The sequence below is a fragment of the Meles meles genome, chromosome 3 (assembly GCF_922984935.1).
Source record: "Meles meles chromosome 3, mMelMel3.1 paternal haplotype, whole genome shotgun sequence".
In the NCBI taxonomy this organism is placed as follows: Eukaryota; Metazoa; Chordata; class Mammalia; order Carnivora; family Mustelidae; genus Meles; species Meles meles.
In genome coordinates, this window is record NC_060068.1 from 68,567,995 (window position 1) to 68,594,538 (window position 26,544).

Consider the following 26,544-nt stretch of genomic DNA (forward strand, 5'->3'; position numbering starts at 1 on the left):
CACATCTTTCCCTCTACCCACAACATTTCGTACCAGTCTACTCAGGCCTAGCTCACGCTCCCCTCTGAGACCTCTTACCCACTTCAATTCTACCATTTACAGAGCAAATGGGACTGGAATCTTATCTCAAATTATTGTCTTAATATTTTTCTTGCTTCTCCGACCAGACATTAAACCCCTGAAGGCAAGGAATTCTTCCTAACTTTAAACAATGACTTACATAGAATGTCTAATCAATAAATGGTGCTATTTAATTCATTAAAAAAATCACTATGTCTCAATTTAAAAGCAGGACTTTGATCTATCCAGACTCATGGGCTGAGTCACTTGGTTTGGCTGCTAGCTTCCTCTGGGCACGTCAAACAGGAGACATGCTGACTCATGAGCGTGCCCCCGGCTCTGGGAGGCAGCCCCACAGGCTCACCATGCCTACTGCCGTTGCCTTCTGAGCCTTATTACCATGGGCCCACCACCCAATTTTTTACCAACTCTGAAATGGTCCTATGGCCTCCAGACAACATTCACCCCTTGGTTTCTCACTAACAGACTTTGGGAAATCACTGTGAATAAAATTACTGCTTATGTTTCTAAAGTGTGGGTTAAAGTACAGAAAACCAAGAAAGGATCAGACTGGAAGAAGGATGGGAGAATGAAAAAGGACCACAGAGTTCTTACAATCATTTCCCGACTTTTTAAAAATACTTCAATGCAGATACCTATTATCCTCTTATACTTTCATGTTTAAAACATATTACTATATGTAATGCCACTCTTCATTTTTCTCTAGACAAAAGAAATGCATTACCTTACTATATCCTTCACTAATATTTTCTGTTATATTTCAGTTATTCTGATTCTTCTCAAGCACAAATATCCATTTTAAAACTATTAGTCTTTTTTAATTTCTAGGATTTCGATAGATGTTTCTAGTAAGATCTTGATTTTACATTCTTATTAAAATACCTAGTGTCTAGCAATGTGATAATATCTCCAAATCAATATGATTAAAATTACTCTAGGTTTCCACACTGCATTTCAAGGTTAGTTAGCAGTTTAAAATCCCTTACCTATTCCTGAAGCTGGTGTAAAGGAGTAGATCCTATTAACAGTAGCAAAATCCAGAGACTGAAAATATCTGAAAGAGGACTGTCCTGTCTCCCAGATGAAAATATCAATTGAATTCTGATTTCCTACAATAATGGAATAAAAGGCAAAAGTTACAGGGGGAAAAAATGACAAAATTACACAGTAAAAAAATAATAAAGATATCAAATTTACTTTAAAAAACAAATTTAGCAGGATATTCCTCCAAGTTCATTTAGTTAAGCAAAAATACAACCTAGTAGGAAACACTTCAAGAGTTTTTTCACATTTACCACATGGAGAACATACGTGGCTGACCAATGATTCATCATGGTCTGACATTAAAGAAAGAACAGAGACACAAGTTCTGTTTTTTAGGAATGTTGAAATCTTACCTATGTAAGTTCCACTAGGCAGAAAAAAAAGCATATTTGTATTCAGAGAATATTTTCAAATAGTCTTATCCAAAAGTTGCTGAGCACTAATTATTATTACTATAATTTACCTAAGGGCTCCCCAGGTATAGTCACCAAAAAATGTCACTGTTCGCATTTTGGATATAAGATCTTCAGATATTTTTTCATAGATCTTTCTATTTTACATGCCCATCCCAAATTTTATTTTAATAAAACTTTGAAGCAGTAGTTCATCATCTAAAGATTATACACATGTCACTTAAAATGTGGGTTTTTTCCCAAAATCCACTTGCAGCTGACAGTCAATACACTATCCATCAAGAAATAGACTAACAAAAAATTATTCCAAGAACTACATGTTTTCATACAGAACAGATTATGTGAATGTTAGATAATTTTGACAACTATGTATGCAGTAAAAACACTATTATCTTCTTACCTAGAAAGACAGATTTGGCAAAAATTAAATAAATATCATCGCCTGAAGTCAAGGCCTCAACTTGTGTTGTCCCATTGATTGGCACTTCTTGAAAGTTAATAAACTCACTGCCAGACCATCTGAGTAAAAGGGAATTTGGCCTGGCGTTAATCTGGGAAATGGCTAAGAACACAGAGCCTCCTCTGGTGAACAAGGCTATGCTCAGCACACCTTGGACAGGCAGTGTCTGATGTAACATGAAGCTTCCTCCACTCCATCTGAAGACCTGTGGGAAATATTCAAATATAAACCCTTTGTGACTAGGAATTTAGCACTCATGTGAATTTAAACAATATCATATATTTACTCTCCTAATCCCCTTTATTTAGTTAGGACACTTTCATAAATGAGAAAATATCAAAACGGATGCTCTCTCACTGCTCTCTGCTTTTTTAAATCTGTGTGTGTGCACATGCTTCACACACAGAAATAAGTGAAAAAGAAGTTATGTGAATATAAATGAATTTCAAATATAAATATGAGTAAGGGTTGGCCACAGCAAAAGAAAGGGAAAGCCAAAACCAGGAGAGAAGTTATCTGAATATGAAAAATTCAGATCTGGATAAGAAAATTTCTGATGCTAGAATATCATTCCTTACCCACTGTTTAAGCAATCGAATATAAAAAGAAACACCAAAACTCTTTAGTCCTGAAGGTGGCAATGTACACAAGGTTTTAAGGTGAGTGTTCATATATTTAAAATGAAAAGAAAATCCTAAATCCACACCTGGTTTCTTATACAATCTTGTCAATTGCACAAAGAATTGTATTTATTTAGTCAGCAATTGGGAATATATGTGAGCCTGACATTTTGTAGGCATTATGGATAGAGTGGCCTCGCCCTTTATGGATCTTACCAACTGTTAGGAAAAGGCAAATGATAAACACATCACTGATTAAATAAATGTATGATTATTCAATTGAGACAAGTGCTGAAGATAACAATTGGGATATGATAGAGAATTATGGGTGTTACTAGGGAAACAAAGTTACAAAGAGCAACACGACAAAGTTTCTAAGGCAGAAAATGTTTTTCATCAGCTGAATGAAGACTGGTCAACCTGAAGGAAGTTGATTGTCCTGAGGGAATGAAGACCGTAAGACTGGAGAGGTAAGGTCATGAGGTATCTTTTGTTAGGATGACCATATAATGTATCATGGGGACCCTTTATAGAGCAAAAGGCACAATACTTACAATCACATCAGGACAACAAACACAATCTGGTCCTGAGCTGGGTAGGTAAAGAACTAAAGTTATGCTACTTATAGTCCACATTAAATAACTTAGAATTATACTATGTATAATTGGGAATCACTGAATAGTTTTAAAATGAGGAATAATATGAAATAATATTTTAGAAGACGACTCCAGCTCCTGGATGGAGAATGGATGTGAGGAGTCAGGATAGAAAATCAGAGACCAGCTAGGTAGAAACTCCAACAGTGTGGGAGAGAAATCATGGGAGTTGGACTTGGGAGAGAGAAGCAGAAGTGGAAAGAAGTATCTGTATTCAAAACATTACTGGGAGATAGCATCAGAAAGAGTAATAAATTAAATGTGAATGAATAAAAATGAATAATCAAGAAAGATATGAGCCAGCGTCTTGCACAATTGCATTTAAGAGGCTGGCATTTCCTGAGATGAAAGCCAAGCACTGTAACAAGTTTCAAAGAGAAAATCAAAATTCAGTTCAGGATATGTTAAATTTTAGATACTTTAAATATAGGTATGTGGAGATGCCAATAGGAGGTTAGATATGTTAAGTCTAGAAATTAGAGAAAAGAATACGTAGAAAAGTGTAAGACAGCCTACAGCTGATACCTAAAGACAGAGAATTGATAGAAATACCTGGAGTTAAGTAAAAAGAAATTTGAACTAAAACTTAATCTGGAAAACCCCAAAACATCTGAGTACAGAAAAGGGAAAAGGAAGCGGCAGTGGAGACGAGAAGGGCAGCACACAGAGACAGGAGGAGGATGTGTGGTAGTGTAGAAATGAAGAGAAGAGGTGGTTGAAATCTGAGGATGAAGTGACTGTTACATGCTAACAGGAAGCAGCCTAAGACAAGGACAGAATAATATCCAGTGAATTCAACCCAGCTGTCGTCAGTGACCATGAGGTAAGATAAAGCAGGTAGACAATTCCTTCAAGGTGTCTTACCACAGAGGGGAGAAAAGGAAAAAAAATAAAAACAAAAAGTAGAAGGGGATGAGATGACGAGAGAAATTCCTTCTGAAGCACGGAGAGCCCCATTTATGTGGACTGTAATAATCCGATAGAGATGCTAGTGATGCCAGACACGCGAGTAACTGAACCTTCTGATGGCCGGAGGAAGCTGGCTTTTATAGAAGGAAAGCTTCATAAAGGACACAGGAATAAAACTATGCTGCAAGAAGGTTTCTGAATTTGATCTGGCAAGATAACCAAGTTTCCTTTCTGGAGCTTAGTCAACAAAGTCAGTGAAAATAAGATGAGCAGCAGGTATGGGAGTACGAGGAGTGAGAAGATTATCAAATAAGCATTATTAGCATTATGAGATGTAGTGTACTTGAGAAATGTGGAATTTCTGGGATGATGTTAAGTTCCCATTTGGCAATGTTAATCATGAATTTTTAGTTACACCATCTGTCCGGTTAGGTGATATTTCTCCATAATGTTTTCTAACACAATTAAATTCTAATTAAATGTTCATGATTATTACACACTTGCTCCGGCTCCTGAAGACAATATTGATAATCCCATTGTTTAAAAATTAACTGTGACTAATTAACATCTACATTCTACTTTACTACTTTACCACAATCAAATTATGGGGTTTTTTTATACTAAACTTATAGACTACATCTTTGATGAGTTTCAAATACAGTATTTTTTTTAATTCACTTTAAAACAATCAAACCTGAGTTAATTCGGAATCATCTCTTTGACTTGCAACAATTAAATAATCTTGATTGTCTGAACTAAAATATTTTACTTGAGAACTTTCCGAAATAATGATTGTTTGTACCTGCAAGGAAGACAAAACCATGGGAATAGATATTTAAATGAGAATTTTACTAGGAATTTTTACTAGGAATTTTACTAAGTCTCTGAATACAATAATAGTACGAGTTAGTATTTGAAGTTCAAAACTTGAAAAATCATTCTGAGCACTAAGTAGGCATACCTAGGTATCATTTCAAGACAAACAAAAATATTATTGGATTAAGAGACTCTGCTAAAATGTGTACCAACTTTCAAAAAAACCTTTTGTATATTAATATAGAACATATATTATCTTCCATTAAGATCAATCTTACAAATCTGATTTTTTTCATTTAAATAAAGCAATCTACAAAAAAATGAAGATTTTTTTTTTTACCAGGAATAATTTGAATCCAGATGTGAATGTATACACACTGTTAACAGAAGGCTTTTCGTCAATTGTTTCCTCATGAGTAATCACAAAATAAGGGGAAAGACCAATATTAAAGGCTTCACAAGTTTTAGGATTTTCTATATTTAAATCCTAGGAAAAAAGAAATAACAGTAATTCATGAGACATTCAAAATTCACATGTACATTTTATTTTATGTACTATAAAATGATGTTTACCTCAAGTGGAATAAAAATCCCTTGCCATCGATAAACAGTAGAAGCCAATTTTCTTAACATTATACCATATACTGAATCTTCCAAAGTAAAGAAACACCAACCAGAAGCTGAGGCATCAAAAAAACTCTGAACTATGGAAAACACAGCATCCATTCCCCCTGAAATATGTAAATCATGATTTGTTAATGTATAATCCCTTCAAAACTTTATATCATTTATACAGTGGGACCAGTGAGTTCGTTATCAGAAATAAAGATTCTTCTATGGTATGTGTGTATGTCAGAGAGAATGTAAGCTAGAGAAGTTAAAAAATAACTAAAACTAACAATTTTTTAAAAAATTGTTAAACCTCAACTCCACCTATGTAGATTTTTCCAAAGTGTATTTAAAATACTAAATTTTAGATGCTTGGATGGCTTAGTCAGTTAAGCCTCTGCCTTTAATTCAGGTCAGGATCCCAGGGTCCTGGGAACAAGTACTGCATTGGGTTCCTTGCTTGGCAGGGAGCCTGCTTCTCCCTCTCCCTCTCCCTGTTCATTCTCTCTCCTCTCTCTCTCTTTCTGACAAATATATAAAATATTTTCTAAAAATAAATAATAAAATACTAAATGTGTATTTTAAAGGGATATATGCTCAAAATGATTTTTACTAACTTTCATAAAGATGATGAAAATATAATTCAGGAATATTTAAAATAATAAATAGCTTTATAGAAACATGCTAAATGTTGGCTATTTAAAACTTACACTATTAATTTGAAACTAAGCCCATCCAATGATTCCTCACTTTACATGTTATATATTTAAGAATGCCAAAGCAAACTCACCTTCTTTAAATGGCTGTCAAGTTTTCAATCAACACGCTATCACAGGTATATGTCCTAAAATTCTGTACTACATTTAAACAGAGAAAATTTAAATCCCTATCTCGTGAAGAATAATTTTTTTAAAAAGCTCTATGTTTCGTTATATCAGTTTCCCAAAGGCAATTCTTTGAAAACTTTAGCTAATGGTGTGAACAGCAAGAACAAATGTCAAAGTTGAAATCTAGGTCCTGTAAAACTAAATTATTGATTATTTTCAGATTACCAGTTCAAGGAATCATGTCAATGGCTCATATGTACTATCCACTAGGGATTTCCTTTCCTAGAAAACCAGTATTTTTCATTCCCATTTGTCATCTTTCAAAGGTACACTGCAGCTTCTGCATTGAGTCTGAATGCTTGACATTAAGGTCCTGACCAGACCATCTGGCCAAATGTTTCCCTACCATAATTTAGGAAGATGGTGAATGAAAAATAAACAATGCTGACATTTAAGAATTTCCAACACATACTCTCACAAGTACTTCCAAAAACGCATGCAGATCCCAAACAATCACGAGATAACTCTGAAGTAGAAATAATTTTTCCCTTTTGGATCCCACCTCCTCCTGCCTTTTTGACAATCATACTTGCTACTAACTACTATCCCTTCATGTTCTGAATATTTAATCTCTCTCTACTTAATAGGCCTTTTCCATCAACATGTTAATATGCTTAGGTCTCTCCAAATGAAACAAATGAACAAAAAAACCCCTTGAATCCTACACCATGTCACCACCTTTGCTCAGTCCTACCTTCTCAGTCAAACCTCTTGAAACAGTGGAATACATTGGAGGGCTCCATTCCCTTACTTCCATTCAAAATGTTATTCAGTTCCTATCCCTCTATACAAGCAGCTCTTGCTATTTATTCCTTCTCCACCGCTAACTATAGCGGATTTTTTTTGGTTCTCATCTTACTGGGCTTCTACACTAGCAACTGACACAGTTACCACTCACTCCTTTCCTTTTTCAAACACTCTTGTGCTGCTGGCTACAATCCCACATTTCCCTGGGTTTCTCACCATGTCTTCTCCCTCTCCTTTGCTACATCCTCCTCCTCTCTTTAGTAACTCAATTTGAGCCTACTCAGTTCAGTCTGGGTCCTCCTCCCTGCCCTACCTACAGTCCAGCTTTCCATGTTTTTACATCAATTTCCATTACTTTAAATACAATATACACGCTGCAGATTTCCAAATTTATCTCCCGCAACAGAAACTTTCCTTTGAGTCTGGAGAAACTTTTTCTCAAAAGTAACTCGAATTCAAAATGTGTTAAATCACACATATTTTACTTCTCCTCGCCACAGTAACACCTAGTCCTCATTTAGTACTCCCTTTCTTACTGAAGCGCATGACTCTCCATCTAACCACAGAAGCTAGAAATCTAGGAATCATCTCTGGTGTCTCCTTATACCCAATTGATAGATGCTAGTCCTAGCTGGCACCTGGGCTGACCTTTTCTTTGTCTCCCTTCATCCTCGCTTTTCTTCTGTGCAAACTCATTCTTTGCACGGTACTAAGAATGGTACCTTTGAAATACGAATGTGATCATACCACCCCATAAATAAACGTGGCAGCTCTCCTGCCACCCTAAACCACATTAAGCCTAGAATAAAGACTAACATGCATAATACATTCTTCAAGCTCTCAAACTATTGGGTCTTACCCAGCTCTCCAAACTCAACAGTTCCCCTTACTTCTAATCCCAACATCCACTCAGCAGTTCTTCACATATACGTCCTCTCATGCCTCTAGACTCGTGCGCCTGAATAACTTCTCATTTTCCCTCCATGTCCCTCCAACTCAGATCTTTGCAGAATCAATCCCTACTCACCTTTCGGTCCTAGTTCAAACACAGATACCCCCGGGAAGCATTCCCTGTGTTCTCCCAACACTTAGGGAACATTTTGAAACATTTAAACATAAAACATTTAAAACACAAAACATTTAAACATTTAAACCTTTAAAACATTTACTCTAATTTTACTTTTTTTTAAAAGATTTAATTAATTTATTTATTTGACGGGGAGAGAGCGAGCACAAGCAAGGGGGAGCAGCAGGCAAAGGGAGAGGGAGAAGCAGGCTCCCCACTGAGCAAGAAGCCTGATGCAGGGCTCAATCCTAGGACCCTGTGATCATGACCTGAGCCAAAGGCAGATGCTTAACTGACGGAGCCACCCAGGTGCCCCCATTTATTTCAACTTTAAACTACACACTAGTTTTTAACTTATTTATTTCTGTCTCATGCCTGGTACATGATAAGCTCTCAATAAATATATGTGGCTGCAATAAAACAAGTAGATATCTTTCTCCATTTTCAACAGATCCATAAGATACAATTCATGGGGGTGGGGAGCATGTACATCTGATACATGCAATCTTTCTTGGTTACAGAATTTTGTTTTTACAAGAAACCAAACGTACTCATGCCAAAAGCTGTTTCAGATATTGTCTCCCATTCCACACTCACAGCTAAATCAATGCCATTAGTGCGTGACACGTTTAAATACACAGTGCTGTTGGCTTCTTCAATGTCTATAGACGTGGCTCTAAAAAATGGATTGCAGAAAACAGAAAAGAAATATAATTCTACATATTAAATATAAGTATCATTGCTAGCATATATTTAATATACTTTTAAATTTACATAATCCATGGAAAGATCCATCCACAAACTTCACACAGCAGGAAAATTAAATTCTACAGCTCAAAATATTCATTTACGAGGACTAAAAAAGCACTACAATCTGATTCTATGATCTTAAGAAAATAGTAACCTCATACTATAGTTTGTAAAAAATAAAGCTTTGTCATTCCTAAGTTCCTTTTCAGATATACTAAAAACATAGCAAAAAAAGTGAATCCAGAAATTCTTAGCTTATCTAAAACTAGATCTACTGGAGTATTTCTAAGAAATAAAAAGCCAAATATGTGGTCGCTTCCAGAGGAATTTTCAAACTACAATCATGTTAACACATGCTTAGAGAGTCATTCATTTGGTTTGAACAGCTAAATATTTTTATATTACTTCTTGCTTTTTACTATTATTGAAGACATGAAATTGTGGCCTTTACCTGAAAAGTGTGAATTCTGAGGAAATAAGAATTCTAATAATACTGCTGTGTCCAGGACATGATTAGGTTTTTGATGCTCCTTGTTACAAGAGGGCATAACACCTCTCAGATCAATCTGCCAGAGCTCATTTTAAAAGTCCCCTTTAAAATAGTCAGAGATCAATTTCCCTCTCCATTTTCTTTATGTCAAAAGATATTTTCTACCTAGCTTCAGAAGTGACAATTTCCTTATGAATAAACTATACCTATTTGCAACTGCGGAGATACTGAATAATCCCAGAGGGGCCTGATTTTGCAAAACCGTTATCAGGGTTTGAACATGTGCCCCCAGTCTAGCACCTCCAGTCGGATTAAACAAGGTACAGACAAAATGCTCATCCATCTCTGGTTCGGTGTCCAATACGGCAGAAATGCGTAGGGCCTAGAAACAAAATCAAAAGAGGAAGTTATTAGACTACAATATTTCTGCAACATACATACAAACAGATCTGCTAAACATTTTTGACAACAAAATGTTTTGGAAAACATCACTTCTTTTCTGTTTTAATACTGATCCCAATGATATGTAATAGTTACACAACTATTTCAAGTTACCACTTTCAAGGTTTTCAACGCCGTGATATATAGCACTGAGTGTCTAAAAATAAATTTCATGACATTTAAAAATAACATTAAGATTAGAAAAACAAATTTAGATCTTGATTTTTGCTAACTCTTAAATCTTGCCCCAGCTACATAACTGTATTAATCTTATTCTAGTATAGGATTCACTGTAAAAAAGCAGTTAAAGCCATAGTAAGCACAAATTAGAAACAACTCACATGTTGATCGACAGAAAAATGGATAAAAAGATAGTGGGCTCTTTGATGCAGGACTACTCAGCAATAAAGAAGAACCAGCTACTAATGTGTGCAACCAAATAGATCTCAAAAATTATGTTGACCAAAACAAGCCAGACACAAAAGAGTAAATACTATACGATTTTATTTATATGAAGCTCAAGAATCAGCAAAATGAGTCCTCAATGACAGAAACCAAAAAGTAGTTTCCTCCGGGAAGGGCAAGAGATAAGAAGGAAACTTCTGAGAGAAGTACGCTCAATATACTAATCTGAGTGGTGATCACATTGGCGTATATTTATTTTTAAGGTCACTGACCCACACATTTGAGATTTTGGGACTTCACTGTTAATCCAATTTGCTCTAACATTTAATTTACCTAATGAACAGAAAGATGTTTAAACACACTGTACAAAAAGTCTTTTTTTAAAAAAAAAGGCATGATAAAAATTAAAATATACAAAAAATTAAATAAGTAAAATTTAAAATATTTTTAAAAGAAAAAGCCTGAGAAAGTAAAGCAGTAGAAAATTCATCAAATACTTTAAATTTGAATTCCTTTATATCTATATGAAGAATGTAAATATTCTTAGATTAGAGGTTCAAATTTCCTAGAACATAAAAAAATCAGACATTCAAATAAATATGAATTGAAAAATGTGCCGAAGTGTTTACAAACTGATCCCAAAGAAAGTTAATTACTGGGCAGAGACTGTTTTTAGAGGAAATCATTTAAAATATATTACTTTACAATTATTATATTTTATATGTCAGGCTTGATTAGCTAATGCAATTAGCTACCTAAACTGTGTTTTAAAAAAATAAAATTCAGTTGCAGGAATGGAAAATTATTAATATACAAAAAAAGGAGTTTCAGAAGGTATACTTCTGTAAGTATAAACCACATTTATAATTAACTCTAAATCCAGCATTTCTTCCCCAATAAGCTATTCATATTCACATAGGATATTTGCCTCTCACATAAGGAGGCTAAAGTAAGAAATTATATTTTGTTAACTGAAAATGTAGTCAAAAGAATGACTGGAAAAAAAAAAGAATGACTGGTTAGGGTTTGGTGACAACAGTAAATGGCTTGGAGTTTCCTTTAGTTTATGTTTTAAGAATAATATGAAGTATGCTACCTAAATAGTTAACATTTATGATAGCACTATGTACATTTCCTTATTATTTGCAGAATCCACTACCCTATTAACAGAGTGAATTTCTGTAGCAGCACTCTATGCAGATTAGACAGCACTGTTAACATTTTCACACAGTAATCTAATCATCTTTACCTGTCATCTAAGCTGGGAGTACATTTTTTTTCTTCCTAGCACCTGGGGTGCTACTCTAAGAGAAAATTATTCATAAACATTATTCACTCTCCTTAAAGCCTCATACTATACCTTGAAGCGAACACCTTCTTCTAAAACAATGTAGCCTTTGGAAGGGGTCAGATCTTTAGTCTCCATTGAGGAATTTATTTCTGTCACAATGAACTGAATGGTCACGGTTCCAAACAGTCCTTGTGCAGGTTCCCGAACAATGTATAATACTGCAACACTCTCCTGTACATAGAGAGCTGTTGGTTCTCTTAGGAAAATGTGCTCACTGTTGTTAAATGATAGGACTCCAGGGCCATCATCATTAGCAAGGATAGTAATTAAGGCTGTTGAAATAAAAATATAGCAATAAATGGAAACAGAGTGGGTTATAAGTTAGAGGTAGATGTTTCACTATAAACTAGGCCAACTCTTCTCCAGATCACCTTAAAAACAAAGGAAATTTTAAAAGGCATTTAATAAAATATCATATTTACTCATGATGTAAAAATAGCCAGTCATCTTGGAATAATCGACACCTTCCTCCTCAACTCTGGAAGCCAGTAACAAATAACATAACTCAATGTTGAAACATCCGAAGGGTCACCACTAGTAACAGAAACAAGACAACAGTGCCTGCCATTCCTGCTACTATTCAGCATTGTCCTGGAGCTATGAGCCAGGTAACAGGTACGAAAGCAATGGAAAGAGTCGGAATTCTAAACCAAATGATGGTCTTCTTAGAAAACCAAGAGAAAAAATGATTGAACTATTGTAAGAATTCAAAATATAAGCTCTGTACTCAACAGATGATCTTGATTACTAACATATACAAAGATTTACATATAAGAATATTTATTGAAACTTCATGAAAGTTTGGAAATAGTCTGAAGGCTGATTAATGGTACATAGTTTAAGAAATAACACACTGTTCTGAGGATTATTTTTATATTTATAAATAGAAAATTACAAGCATAAAGAAAACTTAAAAGAGACCAACAAGAAATGATTTCCTCCTACTCATGGTGGTGGGCATGTAACCTACATAGTTCTGAACAGAATTATATTAGGACTTCTTTGGGAATGCTTGAATTTGAGGGCTCCTCTTTCCTACTACATGGAATGTAAAAGAATGTTGTGGACAATCATCTTGTGACAAGTAACATTAGCCTTGCAGTGAAACCAATACTCCAAATGGCAAGAAGAGGTAGAAAACAACAACACTGTTGGTGGAATGTTAAGTCCTTGTTCCACCTCATCTAAAGTTGTATGTCTCTGGACCCTCAGATTAAATGAGCCAATAAATTACCTTTAAATCCATTTGAATTGGGTTTTCTACTGTTTACACAGAATCTTAACCAACACATTGTGTCCATCCCTAAAACCCTTTACATACAACCCACTAAGTTCTACAACAACGAAAAAAGAGTGTATTTTCAATATACTCTTCAAATTTGAAACAATGGCCACAGACTCAAGAAAGTTCTAAAGACTTAGAAAATACCAATTTGTTTCATTAATATGGCAATAAAAGTAAAAACGAATTCTTGGTTATTCAAGATTTTTTCTTTTCTTCTTACTACAAATCAGATTTTTTTCACATAAAAGTCAAAAATTTAGGAATACAAGGGTTAATTAGATTAAGAGAATCCCAAAGAACTATCAGTCACAAGCTAAAATAAGAGGTTGAAGAGTCAGTCAACACTTGGTGTTCTAAATCCACCTCATTGATGTATCACTACAGAAACTAAATTAAGTGACTCTTAAGGAGGCCCACCAACCCTATAGTTCTGGATTTCCATGACGTCTCCTCTCTTTTTTACCTTCTCCAAGCAGTCAGTATGATATCTAACAAGCAGTAAATTAGGATGAGTTTTCTTAACAATATCAAACTGTTCCAACCAAAGAATTATGGCTCCCATAATGTCTTTTTTTTTTTAATATTTTATTTATCTGACAGAGAGAAATCACAACTAGGCAGAGAGGCAGGCAGAGAGAGAGGAGAAAGCAGGCTCCCTGCGGAGCAGAGAGCCCGATGCAGGGCCTGATCCCAGGACCCTGGGATCATGACCTGAGCTGAAGGCAGAGGCCCCAACCCACTGAGCCACCCAGGCACCCCATGGCTCCCATAATGTCTTAGGTATCAATATACTTCAACTGCTATGTGGAAATACTATAGCAATGAGATAACATTAAAACCTTATCATTCCCTCTACTGTTCAATAGGAAACAGAACAGAAATAAAATTCCAAATGAAAGACATTTACAAATTAAATAAAACCTGTAGGGGCGCCTGGTTGGCTCAAGGTTAAGCCTCTGCCTTTGGCTCAGGTCATGATCTCAGTGTCCTGGGATCCAGCCCTGCATTGGGCTCTCTGCTCAGCGGGGAGCCTGCTTCTCTCTCTCTTCCTCTCTGCCTGCCTCTCTGCCTACTTGTGATCTCTGTCAATAAATAAATAAAATATTTTAAAAGTAAATAAATAAATAAAACCTGTAATAGCTGCAAAACTGATTTAATATTCTGCTTTCTACCAACCTACTTTTTGTTTTACACACACACACACACCCCACAACAGGCTGAAAGCACTGTTATACTGACATAGGAATTCCAAAATGTCTAGCTTAAAATATTTTTAATTCTAAGCACAGAAAACCATCAAGACTCTCAAATCCCTTTACATCTACCTCCATATTAAGAAAAACGCATGATAAGAGTGAACTATATAAGAAATTATCAAGTACCTGTTGTTTTTTCTCCCAGCTCTAGTCCAGGTGAAGGATTTGTTAAAATCAGCTGAAATGTTTCATCCCCTTCTGGAATGTCATCATCAAGAATCATAATGTCAATATTTTTATATCTTTCTCCATCAACAAAATGAAGAATCTGGTCAAGAAAGTAAAAGTAGACAGTATTATATATAAAGACGTTGTTGAGTTTTTATAGAATATTTGGCAAGAAATACAATCTGGTTGGCAATGTGAAATATGCTTAAGGGACTTTCCCCTTATTTTTTTGATCTCTTTTTACTTAAATTGACAACGTTAAGTTTAAAAAGTAAGATTTGTGGAGAAGAGAAGAAAGTAAACATTTGACTAAAGAATAAAAGCCAACAAGAGACGAAAAGCACTTTAAAACATTAACAGTGGTTCAGTAAATTAAAGCAAAGAATTAAAAGATGTAAAATTTTCAAGAAGCACAAGAAACTCTCTGAAACACTCTGATATAAGTATAATGACAGAAATTCTTTGTCACAGTAACTTGTGTTCTCCATTATCAAGTACTGCAATAAGATATGAATAAAATAGTATCACATATTAAAATAAAATAATTAATGAATAAAATAAAGAATAACCTTTAGAACTAAAAAATCAATTTCCATATATTGCTAAAACAGTAAAGAAAGCTATTCTAAAATGTTGAAGTTTATGATGGAATATATAATAGTTTATTACTTTAGGATTAATTTATTTATACAAGACCCAAATCACTATAATTCCCAAGGATTTCACCATTGGGGTAAAGATGTAATCCAGCCCCAGCTGTGCCTCCAAATTCTGGGCATATACAAACAAGGAAATGTGGCCAAGAGTCCCTCTGCTCCTCTGGGCTACCAATGATAAACTTCCTTTGGTTTCATGTACTTCAAACCTAAAATAAACAGAATACATTAATCTTTTCCTTATAAGCTTTCATTCAGTAGATAAAGAATCTGAAACTCAGAAAAGAACTTTCACACTGCCTTGGTCTTACCTGGTATGTTGCCATTCAATTATGCCTCGAGCGCCATCATTGGCATCAATAATTATCTGTGCAGTCAAGCCCTCCGAATCTGAAAAAAACACAAAAGCATACTTTTAAGTAAAAGTGATTAAGAGAAGTACTTGGCATAGAAAACACATAATTTCTAATATAAAGATATTGTCAACATTACTCAAAAGATTGTTTAAGAAAGTAAAGATATGTTTATGATATTTGATTAAGGAAATTTTTACTAACAAGAGCAATGACTTACAGAAATCTAATAGCTGAAAGCAGTACAAAATAAGCACCTGAGATTATGGTTTTATTTCTATTATTTTAATAGAAAGAGGAAAGAAAAATAGAGACCACTGGAAGGAGTAGAAAGATCAAGAAAAAAGAAAGAAATGGGAAGAAACAGGCAGGGAGTGCTGCAGAGAAATAAACAGGTTCAAGAATGAGATGCAGGAGTGACATGTTGAGACAGGAGGGAAAGATGGGGAAAAAGTTGGGGGGGCAGAGATTGAGATGGAAGTAAATTTCTCTTATCACTTTTTATCTTGTACTCTGCCTACCAAGTAGAGTATGTTACCAGCATTCATTATTCAGTCCTGAAATATTAACCAACCCTGTTCCTATTTAGTTTTTTAATATTTTTGTCCTTTCCCTCTTAAAATTCAGAAGCTCTATCTTAGGATAGTATCTTAGGATACTTATGGCAGCTGCCTAGATGGGGAAAGGATAGGGGGAGTGTAATTCCCTGAGTGAAGTCAGCACTATCAAAAAGCAAAAAAAACCAAAAATACAAAATCAGTATCTGTGCCCACCAAACTAGAGGCTACAAAGCAGAAGCCCAGCTCCGCCATCTCACAGCTGTGTGACTCTGGGCATGTAACTAAACTTCTCAAATCTTCTGTTTCCTTATCTGTAAAATGTGAAAGTGAAAGGAATGGTGGTACTAACATATAAAGCACTTGAAGCAGGGGCATCAGAGAGCACTAAACAAAAGTTAAACTATTCAAATTACTTCTAATATGAGTATAAAGAAATATGAAGTATCTGTTAGCTTTCTTAGCATAAATGTCTTGTAATAAATGCCTGATTTCAAAGCCTATCCCAGGAGTCATATATTTCTTTTGCAAAAGAATTGAAGCTTTTCAAATAATAATAGTATGTCAAAAACTGGTTATTCCCTTCCATTGTTTTCAAAGTTGTCATACTGACCTCAAAAGGGAATGAGGAACCCCTATTCCTTAGCTCACTCCTTTTGGCCATGCTTCCCCTCCTTTAACCCCAGCTAATTTCCTGCCCTCTACAGAGCACCTTCGAACCAAGGGATGGGGAACAGGCTAGCACAGTGCTATTCATCACCACCACCTTCTGGGCAATCGTACCTACAAATTTCACATAAAATCCCCAGTATTAAATGTCTAAACTGCAAACAAGAGTTTATGTTTTAAAATAAGAACATATCTTTTTAATCTACATAAATTTATACTGAGGTTCAAGTTTTACCTTTCAGTCTGTAATGAATTAACTGAGTCTTTTCTAAAGCATGAAAAGAAAGAGGTAAAAGGTCAAAAAAGAAGCAGAGAAGACAACAAACAAAAGTTCTGCTTAATCTAAAGGAAAATAAAATCATCTGATAGTATAGAGATCTAATGAAAACAGCAAATGAAACTTTAAAAGGGAAAATTCCTTCTTAAGAACTAATTCTACTTTGAAGTTTACAAATTTGGTTACAAATAGTTGTAAAAAAAATCACATGATAAACAATTCTTAAATGTGTTTACGATGTCCGATATACAAAGCTGTCATAGATTACAGTCTCCAAATTAAAATAAATTTAAAAGCTCACCAGATTTTTGTCTACAGCTGAGATTAACAAGTATTACAGTTATCACTTTGGGTTAAAAAATGAATTACTTTACTTTGTTTGAAGTGAATAAACAAAAACAAACAAATATCATACCTAGTCTAGGAGGAAATGAAGTTAAAGGAGCCATGATAAGGTCAACATAAGTTAAATTCACAAGGAAATATTCTTCTAGCTCTGGTATGTCATCCTGTAAAAATTATATCCATTAAATCTCCTATTGTTGTGCTTTCCAAGTAATGACCTCTCATAGTTTATTTTTAATTATCTGATAAATATATCTGCTTAAATAGTATACAGCAAGTATAAAAATGCAAACCTGGAATACAAAGATTAAAAATTTTAAAAATAAACATGTCTTAGCTATGACTTTTCTTTCAGATCTGACACCAAAAGCAAAAATAAACAAGTGGAAAAAAAAATACAAGTGGGACTACATCAAACTAAAAAACTTCTGAACAGCAAAGGAAAACATCAACAAAATGAAAAGGCAACCAACAGAATGAAATAAAGTATTTGCAAATAACATATCTGATAAAGAGTTAATGTCCAAAATACATAAAGAACTCATACAACTCCAGAGCCAAAAAAAGAAAAGAAAAGACCACAAATAATCTGACTTTAAAATATACAAAGAACCGAATAGACATTTTTCCAAGGAAGATGTACACCAGTAGCCAATACATACATGAAAAGGTGCTCAGCATCACTGAGTATCATTGAAATGCAAATCAAAACCAGAATGAGGGGCACCTGGGTGCCTCAGTGGGTTAAGCCTCTGCCTTGGGCTTGGGTCATGATCTCGGGGTCCTGGGATGGAATCCCGGATCAGGCTCTCTGCTCAGAGAAGCTTCCCCTTCTCTCTGCCTGCCTTTCTGCCTACTTGTGATCTCTGTCAAGCAAATAAATCAATCAATTAAAAAAAAAGAAAACACACCAGAATGAGACATCACCTCATACCTCTTAGAATGGTTATTATCCAAAAGACATGAGATAAGTATTGGTGAGGATATGGAAAAAAGGGAACTCTTGTGCACTACTGGTGGGAATGTAATCTGTTGCAGCCACTATGCAAAACAATATAGGGGTTCCTCAAAAAATTAAAAATAGAACTACCATATAATCTGGCAATCCCACACCAGAGTATATATTCAAAGGTAATACAAACAGGATATCAAAGAGATATTTGTGAAATATAATCACAATAGCCAAGATATGGAAACAACTTAAGAGTCCATCAATGAGTGAATGGATGAAGATGTGGTATCTATAAACACAATAGAATATTACTCAGCCACAAGGAAGACAGAAATCCTGCCATTTGCAACAATATGGATCAACCTAGAGGGCATTATGCTAAATGAAGTAAGTCAGATGGACAAAGACAAATACTGCATGGTATCCTGCACTCTTAGTGGAATCTAAAAAAGAAAGAAAGAAAGTTAAACTCATAGACACAGAGAGTAGAAAACTGGTTCCCAGTGCCAAAGCCTGGCGGGAGGGAAAAAAGGAAAGGTTGGTAAAAGAGTACAAACTCAGCTATTAGATAATGTCTGAGGGTCTCAGGTAAAACTTAGTGACTATGGGGTGCCTGGGTGGCTCAGTAGGTTAAACCTCTGCCTTTGGCTCGGGTCATGATCTCAGGGTCCTGGGATGGAGCCCTGAGTCAGGCTCTCTGCTCAGCAGGGAGCCTGCTTTCCCTTTCTTTTCTTTTTTTTTTTGTTTTTGTTTTTGTTTTTGTTTGTGTATTTACAGCATGACAGTGTTCATTGTTTTGGCATCACACCCAGTGCTCCATGCATTACCTGCCCTCCCTATTACCCACCACCTGGTTCCTCATCCTCCCCCTCCCAGCCCCCCCCCCCCCCCCCCCGCCCCTTCAAAACCCTCTGGTTGTTTTTCAGAGTCCATAATCTCTCATGGTTCATCTCCCCTTCCAGTTTCCCTCAACTCCCTCTCTTCTCCATCTCTCCATGTCCTCCATGTTCTTTGTTATACTCCACAAATAAGTGAGACCATATGATACTTGACTCTCTCTGCTTGACTTATTTCGCTCAGCATAATTTCTTCTAGTCCCATCCATGTTGCTACAAACGTTGGGTATTCATCCTTTCTGATGGAGGCATAATACTCCATTGTGTATATGGACCACATCTTCCTTATCCATTCATCCGAAGAAGGGCGTCTTGGTTCTTTCCACAATTTGGCGACCGTAGCCATTGCAGCAATAAACATTGGGGTACAGATGGCCCTTCTTTTCACTACATCTGTATCTTTGGGGTAAATACCCAGCAGTGCAATTGCAGGGTCATAGGGAAGCTCTATTCTTAATTTCTTCAGGAATCTCCACACTGCTCTCCAAAGTGGCTGCACTAACTTGCATTCCCACCAACAGTGTAAGAGGGTTCCCCTTTCTCCATATCCTCTCCAACACACGTTGTTTCCTGTCTTGCTAATTTTGGCCATTCTAACTGGTGTCAGGTGGTATCTCAATGTGGTTTTAATTTGAATCTCCCTGATGGCTAGTGATGATGAACATTTTTTCATGTGTCTGATAGCCATTTGTATGTCTTCGTTGGAGAAGTGTCTGTTCATATCTTCTGCCCATTTTTTGATATGATTATCTGTTTTGTGTGTGTTGAGTTTGAGAAGTTCTTTATAGATCCTGGATATCAACCTTTTGTCTGTACTGTCATTTGCAAATATCTTCTCCCATTCCGTGGGTTGCCTTTTTGTTTTGTTGACTGTTTCCTTTGCTGTGCAGAAGCTTTTGATCTTGATGAAGTCCCAAAAGTTCATTTTTGCTTTTGTTTCCTTGGCCTTTGGAGACATATCTTGAAAGAAGTTGCTGTGGCTGATATCGAAGAGGTTACTGCCTATGTTCTCCTCTAGGATTCTGATAGATTCCTGTCTCACGTTGAGGTCTTCTATCCATTTCGAGTTTATCTTTGTGTACGGTGTAAGAGAATGGTCGAGTTTCATTCTTCTACATATCGCTGTCCAGTTTTCCCAGCACCATTTATTGAAGAGACTGTCTTTTTTCCATTGAATATTTTTTCCTGTTTTGTCGAAGATTATTTCACCATAGAGTTGAGGTCCATATCTGGGCTCTCTGTTCCACTGGTCTATGTGTCTGTTTTTATGCCAGTACCACGCTGTCTTGGTGATCACAGCTTTGTAGTAAAGCTTGAAATCAGGTAACGTGATGCCGCCAGTTTTGTTTTTGTTTTTCAACATTTCCTTAGCAATTCGGGGTCTCTTCTGATTCCATACAAATTTTAGGATTATTTGCTCCAGCTCTTTGAAAAATATCAGTGGAATTTTGATCGGAATGGCATTAAAAGTATAGATTGCTCTAGGCAGTATAGACATTTTAACAATGTTTATTCTTCCAATCCAAGAGCATGGAACAGTCTTCCGTCTTTTTGTGTCTTCTTCAATTTCTTTCATGAGTGTTCTGTAGTTCCTCGAGTACAGGTCCTTCACCTCTTTGGTTAGGTTTATTCCCAGGTATCTTATGGTTCTTGGTGCTATAGTAAATGGAATCGATTCTCTAATTTCCCTTTCTGTATTTTCATTGTTAGTGTATAAGAAAGCCACTGATTTCTGTACATTGACTTTGTACCCTGCCACGTTACTGAATTGCTGTATGAGTTCTAGTAGTTTGGGGGTGGAGTCTTTGGGGTTTTCCATATAAAGAATCATGTCATCTGCGAAGAGAGAGAGTTTGACTTCTTCCTTGCCAATTTGGATACCTTTTGTTCCTCTTTGTTGTCTGATTGCCGTTGCTAGAACTTCTAATACTATGTTGAACAAGAGTGGTGAGAGTGGGCATCCTTGTCGTGTTCCTGATCTCAATGGGAAGGCTGCAAGCTTTTTCCCATTGAGGCTGATATTTGCTGTGGGTCTTTCATAGATAGATTTTATGAAGTTCAGGAATGTTCCCTCTATCCCTATACTTTGAAGCGTTTTCATCAGGAACGGATGCTGGATTTTGTCAAATGCTTTTTCTGCATCAATTGAGAGGGCCATGTGGTTCTTCTCTCTTCTCTTATTGATTTGTTCTATCACATTGATTTGCGAATGTTGAACCAACCTTGCAACCCAGGGATGAATCCCACCTGGTCATGGTGGATATTTTTTTTTTTTTTTTTTTTTACAGTACTGTATTTATTGAAAAAATTTCCATGTAAGTAGACCCATCCATTTCAAACATGTTGTTTCAGGGTCAACTGTATATACCACATATATACACAAGCTTCAGACGTTATGTTTTAAATTTTCACTTACTATCAAGGCAAAGTTTCTAAATATTAGATACATTTTATCTCTAAAGAAGCCTAGTTAGGAGACAAAATAAAATACTATTGTTTCCTTGAAAAGAAACTTTGTACTGCTGCATAAATGATGAAAAGTATATAATCTTTAGCTAACATTTTATCACCTGGTGGTCGGTTTGAAAACTCTGTCAGTTTAGGGCCCGAGTTGTCCAAGTTAATTCCTTGTTCTCCTGGCAATGGCTGCTGATCGGCCTCTTCCAGCCCAGCTGGGCGAGTGTCTGGGGTATTTAGATCTTGCTGACTATTTTTCTTCTTCCGAGGGGGTTTCTTCTTCTTTGGTTTATTTGCGTTGGTATTATTTTGCTTATTGTTTACCCCAAAATGGCCCGCAGAGATGTCACTCTGCAGTAAGTTGACCAACAATGGGCTTGTTAGTGTGACATCCTTATTGACTGGGAAGCCTGGATTCTGACCACAGGACATCTGATTTCCATTGGGTGCTCCACTGAAAGGTGCATTGAAAGGCATCCCATGGCCTGAGAAGTGGTTTCCCAAGGCACTGTTTCCCTGCATGGCCTGCACGTGGGGGGGAACCATGTTGCTTTGTTGCATGCTAACATCAGGCATCATCTGAGACAAACTGACATCGTTGTTTGCTGTAGTAGCAGGATCACCATGCTGCTGGGCCAAGTGTGGGCTGGGTCCTGGTGGTCGCAAGACCTGCCCCTGAATCCCCATAACCTGAGATGGACTGTTGTTCACGGGCCCTTGCTGTGGCAGCATCTGTCCTGATATCTGTCCCGTAAACTGCACCATGTTTCCTTGCATGTTTGGAGTTGGTCCCCTCATTATCTGTGCTGGTCCCGGCATGACATTGGATTGGTTCTGAGTGTTAAACTGTTGCTTATTCCCCTGCATCTGATTGGTCATTATCTGTTCTATCATTGGGTTCTGTTGGAGTAAAACTTGGCCCTGAGGCCCCATCATCTGGTTATGTGGTGCCATCATTTGTGGGCCCTGTTGGGGAAGAATCTGCTTGGGTGGGGTCATCCTTTGGGGCGAGGGCCCAGGATTTTGGCTTTGAGGGTTCACCATCATCTGGCCCTGAGGCATAAGCTGGGCCCTTGAAAGGATCATAGGGTTCTGAGGGTTCAAGGTTCCTTGTTGCTGGACCATCTGGCCCTGGGAGGACACAATCTGCTGGTGCATGCTCATCAGCTGAGATGGTGGGCCCTGTTGCGGCTGGCCTTGCATGTTGCCCAGGTTCACCTGAGGAACCCCAGAACTACCAGCCTGCTGGCTGTTCATGTTGCCATGAATTCCCATGAGGCTGGGCTGCATCATATTGGGTGGCCCGTGGGACACCTGCATCTGGTTTTGAGGAGGACCAGCTCCTTGCCCACCTGCATGCTGGACATTTTGATTTGCTTGCAGCTGAGGGGCTCCTGAATTCGCAGGGGTGGTTGCTGTGGTCGAAGGCACCTGACCTTGCATAAAGTTCGGATTGGCCTGTCCTGCTGAGAAGCCAGGTGGGAGGCGTTTAGGCATTCCTCCTAGGCCTGGATGTAAACTCTGTGGCCCCTGGTTTGGTGGTTGCTGCTGCATCACCATGAAGTTAGGTGGCACATTTCCCTGTTGAACCATAGGATTCCGACCAGGAGAGCTGACAGGCTGCTGAAATCCCTGGGGAAGTGGGTTATTTTGAGGTGGCCTTGGTCCCATCTGCTGCTGAGTTTGGTTAACCGTTGGGGAGGATGCAGGGGATCCCTGCTGGAAGGAGGAGGGTGAGGAGGCAGGAGACTTGTTGGTGAGGTGGGGCTGCTGCAGGGGGGTTGGGACCCTGGAGGGCCCGCCCTGCAAGCTCTTCATCTGAGGAGCTGTGAACTGGCCTGGGTTGCTCATCTGAGGAAAGTTTGTATGGGCTTGTGAGGCCTGCTGGCTGCCAAAGGGATATGGAGGGGGAGGGTGGGAAGGTGTCTGTACCGTGGCTAAGGATGGTCTTGCCTGGAGTGGCTGTTGCATTGGGCCAGGCAAGGGAGCCTTCTTCCACCCTTGGCTTGCAGTCATTGTGCCCAGAGAACCCTGGGCTGGAGGAGGCTGAAGGGCTCCAGAAGGCAGCTGGTTCCAGCCTGGAGGAACAGGCACCTGAGTTGGGGCAGTAAACTGGGGTCGAATTCCCTGTGGCTGTTGCTGCTGATGTTGCTGTGGGGGTCTTGCCTGTAGCTGCTGCTGCTGCTGCTGCTGCTGCTGCTGTTGCTGCTGCTGTTGCTGCTGCTGCTGCTGCTGCAGCTGGGGAAAATTAGCTGGGTTCATTTGTCTGTTCACAGGGACAGGCTGCATTGGGTGGTACGGGGGAGCTAAAGATCCTGAGGGGTGATTCTGCGGCTGTATATGGAGCCTAGAGAGGAGTGGATCCATTGCATCTGACTGAGAAGCAGGGCGAGGAGTCCTGGGCTGCAGCTCTGAATTGGGACCTGGTGCCATCATGGAAGATGACACATTTACACTCTGTGGTATCATAACAGTGGCAGGGCTGGTCATCCTTATTAATCCTGGACCACCTGCCATGGGAAATGCAGCCTCCATCCTAACTGAATTTCCTGCTCCCATGGGTCCATTCATTCTCACATCTTGGCTTCGGTTCTGAGCCAAAGCTAGGTTGATAGCACCTTCCCCTTCAATCTGGACGGAGAGAATCCCCAGATCCCGAAGCTGCTGGTTGTTGCTCTGAGCCAGGTTCCGGAGCCGCTCCGCCGCTTCCCGGGGGATGTTGAATGTCACTCGTACACTGTTCCATGGCTCCACCTTCTGTACCTTTAGCTTGCTGGATTCCATGTGTAACAAATTGGGCACATTCTCCAATATTGTGTCCAATTTCCATTTGAAGTCTTTGTCATCTATATTTCCTTTGAAGGCCACAAAGATTGTGGACTCCTCCAAAATACTATCACTTTTTGTGTCATCATCTTCTAATCCAGAATCAAAATCCATCTCTGAGTCTTCCATTGTTGATGAACACAAGGAAGTATAGATGTCTTCTAAGTTTGGAAGGTCATCCAAAACCATGGTGAATATTATTCCAGTAGCATATGCCAAATAGAGAATAAGAAAACCAAAAGGTCTTTAACTTTTATCATTTATCCATGTCATCTTCTAAGTCCAAACAAGCTGGCATTTTTAGGGTTGGTATTTCAAGGCAGCGGCCAAATAAAAATTCGAAACATGTTTCACTTTAAAATCGATGCGGGGGGTGCCTGGGTGGCTCAGTTGGTTAAGTTACTGCCTTTGGCTCGGGTCATGATCCCAGGATCCTGGGATAGGGACTCACGGGTTCCCTCCTCATCGGGGAGGCTGCTTCTCCCTCTTCCTCTGCCTGCTGCTCCCCCTGCTTGTGTGCTCTTTCTGTTTAAGAACTCTCTGACCACTCTCAGAAAAGATAATAGATGTTCAGTAGGACCCCTCTCCATTCCATCCAGGACCTGAGCGCGGCCCCAGCCCTCCCGGGCGGGCCTTGGAGCAGCGGCCCGGGCCGTGCGTGCCCGCCGCCCTCCGTGTGTCCGTCAGTCAGTCCTCGCGTGCGTCCGTCAGTCCGGCCGTCGCCCGGCCGCCCGCAGCCCGACCCGGCAGGGCCTCAGGGAGCCGGTGGGGAGGGGGATGGGCCGGACCGGGCCGGGGAGGGAGGGGGAGGGAGGGAGAGCTGGATAATCTTTTTAATGTGCTGCTGGATCCTGTTTGCTAGGATCTTGTTGAGAATCTTTGCATCCATATTCATCAGTGATATTGGTCTGAAATTCTCTTTCTTTCTCTGCCTGTCTATCTGCCTACTTGTGATCTCTGTCAAGTAAATAAATAAAATCTTAAAAAAAAAAGTGACTATATAGTTGACAACAATGTATTATATAATTGAAATTCGCTAGGAGGCCAGACCTTAAATATTTTTACACACAAAAAATACACATGTGATGTGATGAATGTGTCAGTTAAATAGATGGGGGGGAATCCCTTTCACAATGTATACATGTATCAAATCACCACAGTATACATTTTAAATATCTTACCGTTTTACATATTTTTTAGATTCTCTATATAAGTAATACCATGCAGTATTTGTCAATTTTACTTCAATAAATCCAACATTAAAAAAATAATAAAATTATAAACTTATACCCAGTTGTATAATAAATTAGGTTGAACCACAGCAAACTGCTAATATATCATTTTTTCCTCAACTAACATAATATGTAAACCAATTACATAAATATATAAATCTAATATATTTTAAATGGAATGGAAGCAAAAGATTTTAAATTATCTTACTATCCAAAGATTGAAATGTGGAATAGAATACCATGAAAAAAATAGGGGCTTCACAGTCATGGAGGCCTAACACCAAATTCTGTAATTTTAAGTGAGTTACTTCAACTTAAAGCCCTCATTTCCTAAGTCAATCGGAGAAAGACAACTATCATATGATCTCCCTGATATGAGGATGTGGAGATGCAACATGGGGGGTTAGGGGGGTAGGAGAAGAATAAATGAAACAAGATGGGATTGGAAGGGAGACAAACCATAAGTGACTCTTAATCTCACAAAACAAACTGAGGGTTGCTGGGGGGAGGTGGGCCGGGAGAGGGGGGTGGTGATATAGACATTGTGGGGGGAAGGGGCTATGGTGAGTGCTGTGAAGTGTGTAAACCTGGCGATTCACAGACCTGTACCCCTGGGGATAAAAATACATTATATGTTTATAAAAAAATAAAAAAAATTTTTTAAAAAGCCCTCATTTCCACCATCTTTATAATGGGGGAAATAATATCTACTTTGGGAATTATAATAATGATTAAAAATAATAAATATGCAGTGCCTGGCCTAGAAAGAGTCCTTAAAAAGTGATAGCTAGGGGCACCAGAGTGGCTCATTTGGTTGAGGGTCTGCCTTAGGCTCAGTCGGGATCCCAGCATCCTGGGATCAAGCCCTAT

At 38.0% G+C, this 26,544-nt stretch overlaps 2 protein-coding genes across 2 annotated transcripts in view; both read right to left on the minus strand.

Moving 5' to 3' along the window:
- Positions 1-26,544, minus strand: part of ADGRV1 (adhesion G protein-coupled receptor V1) — a 515,461-nt gene that overhangs the window by 391,393 nt on the left and 97,524 nt on the right. The window contains exons 39-50 of the mRNA XM_046001147.1: positions 17,382-17,475; positions 15,422-15,500; positions 15,181-15,319; positions 14,413-14,554; positions 11,755-12,017; positions 9,755-9,930; positions 8,860-8,984; positions 5,573-5,730; positions 5,340-5,486; positions 4,878-4,985; positions 1,939-2,203; positions 1,068-1,190 (exon numbers count right to left, since the gene is read on the minus strand). Coding sequence (XP_045857103.1) covers positions 1,068-1,190; positions 1,939-2,203; positions 4,878-4,985; positions 5,340-5,486; positions 5,573-5,730; positions 8,860-8,984; positions 9,755-9,930; positions 11,755-12,017; positions 14,413-14,554; positions 15,181-15,319; positions 15,422-15,500; positions 17,382-17,475 — 1,819 coding nt within the window. The remainder of the gene's footprint in view (positions 1-1,067; positions 1,191-1,938; positions 2,204-4,877; positions 4,986-5,339; positions 5,487-5,572; positions 5,731-8,859; positions 8,985-9,754; positions 9,931-11,754; positions 12,018-14,412; positions 14,555-15,180; positions 15,320-15,421; positions 15,501-17,381; positions 17,476-26,544) is intronic.
- Positions 21,475-25,246, minus strand: LOC123938508 (nuclear receptor coactivator 6-like). Its single transcript, XM_045999953.1, has 2 exons — positions 25,045-25,246; positions 21,475-24,967 (listed from the first exon to the last, which is right to left on the minus strand). The coding sequence occupies exon 2, from the start codon at positions 24,629-24,631 to the stop codon at positions 21,650-21,652; it is 2,982 nt and encodes a 993-aa protein (XP_045855909.1). The 5' UTR covers positions 24,632-24,967; positions 25,045-25,246; the 3' UTR covers positions 21,475-21,649.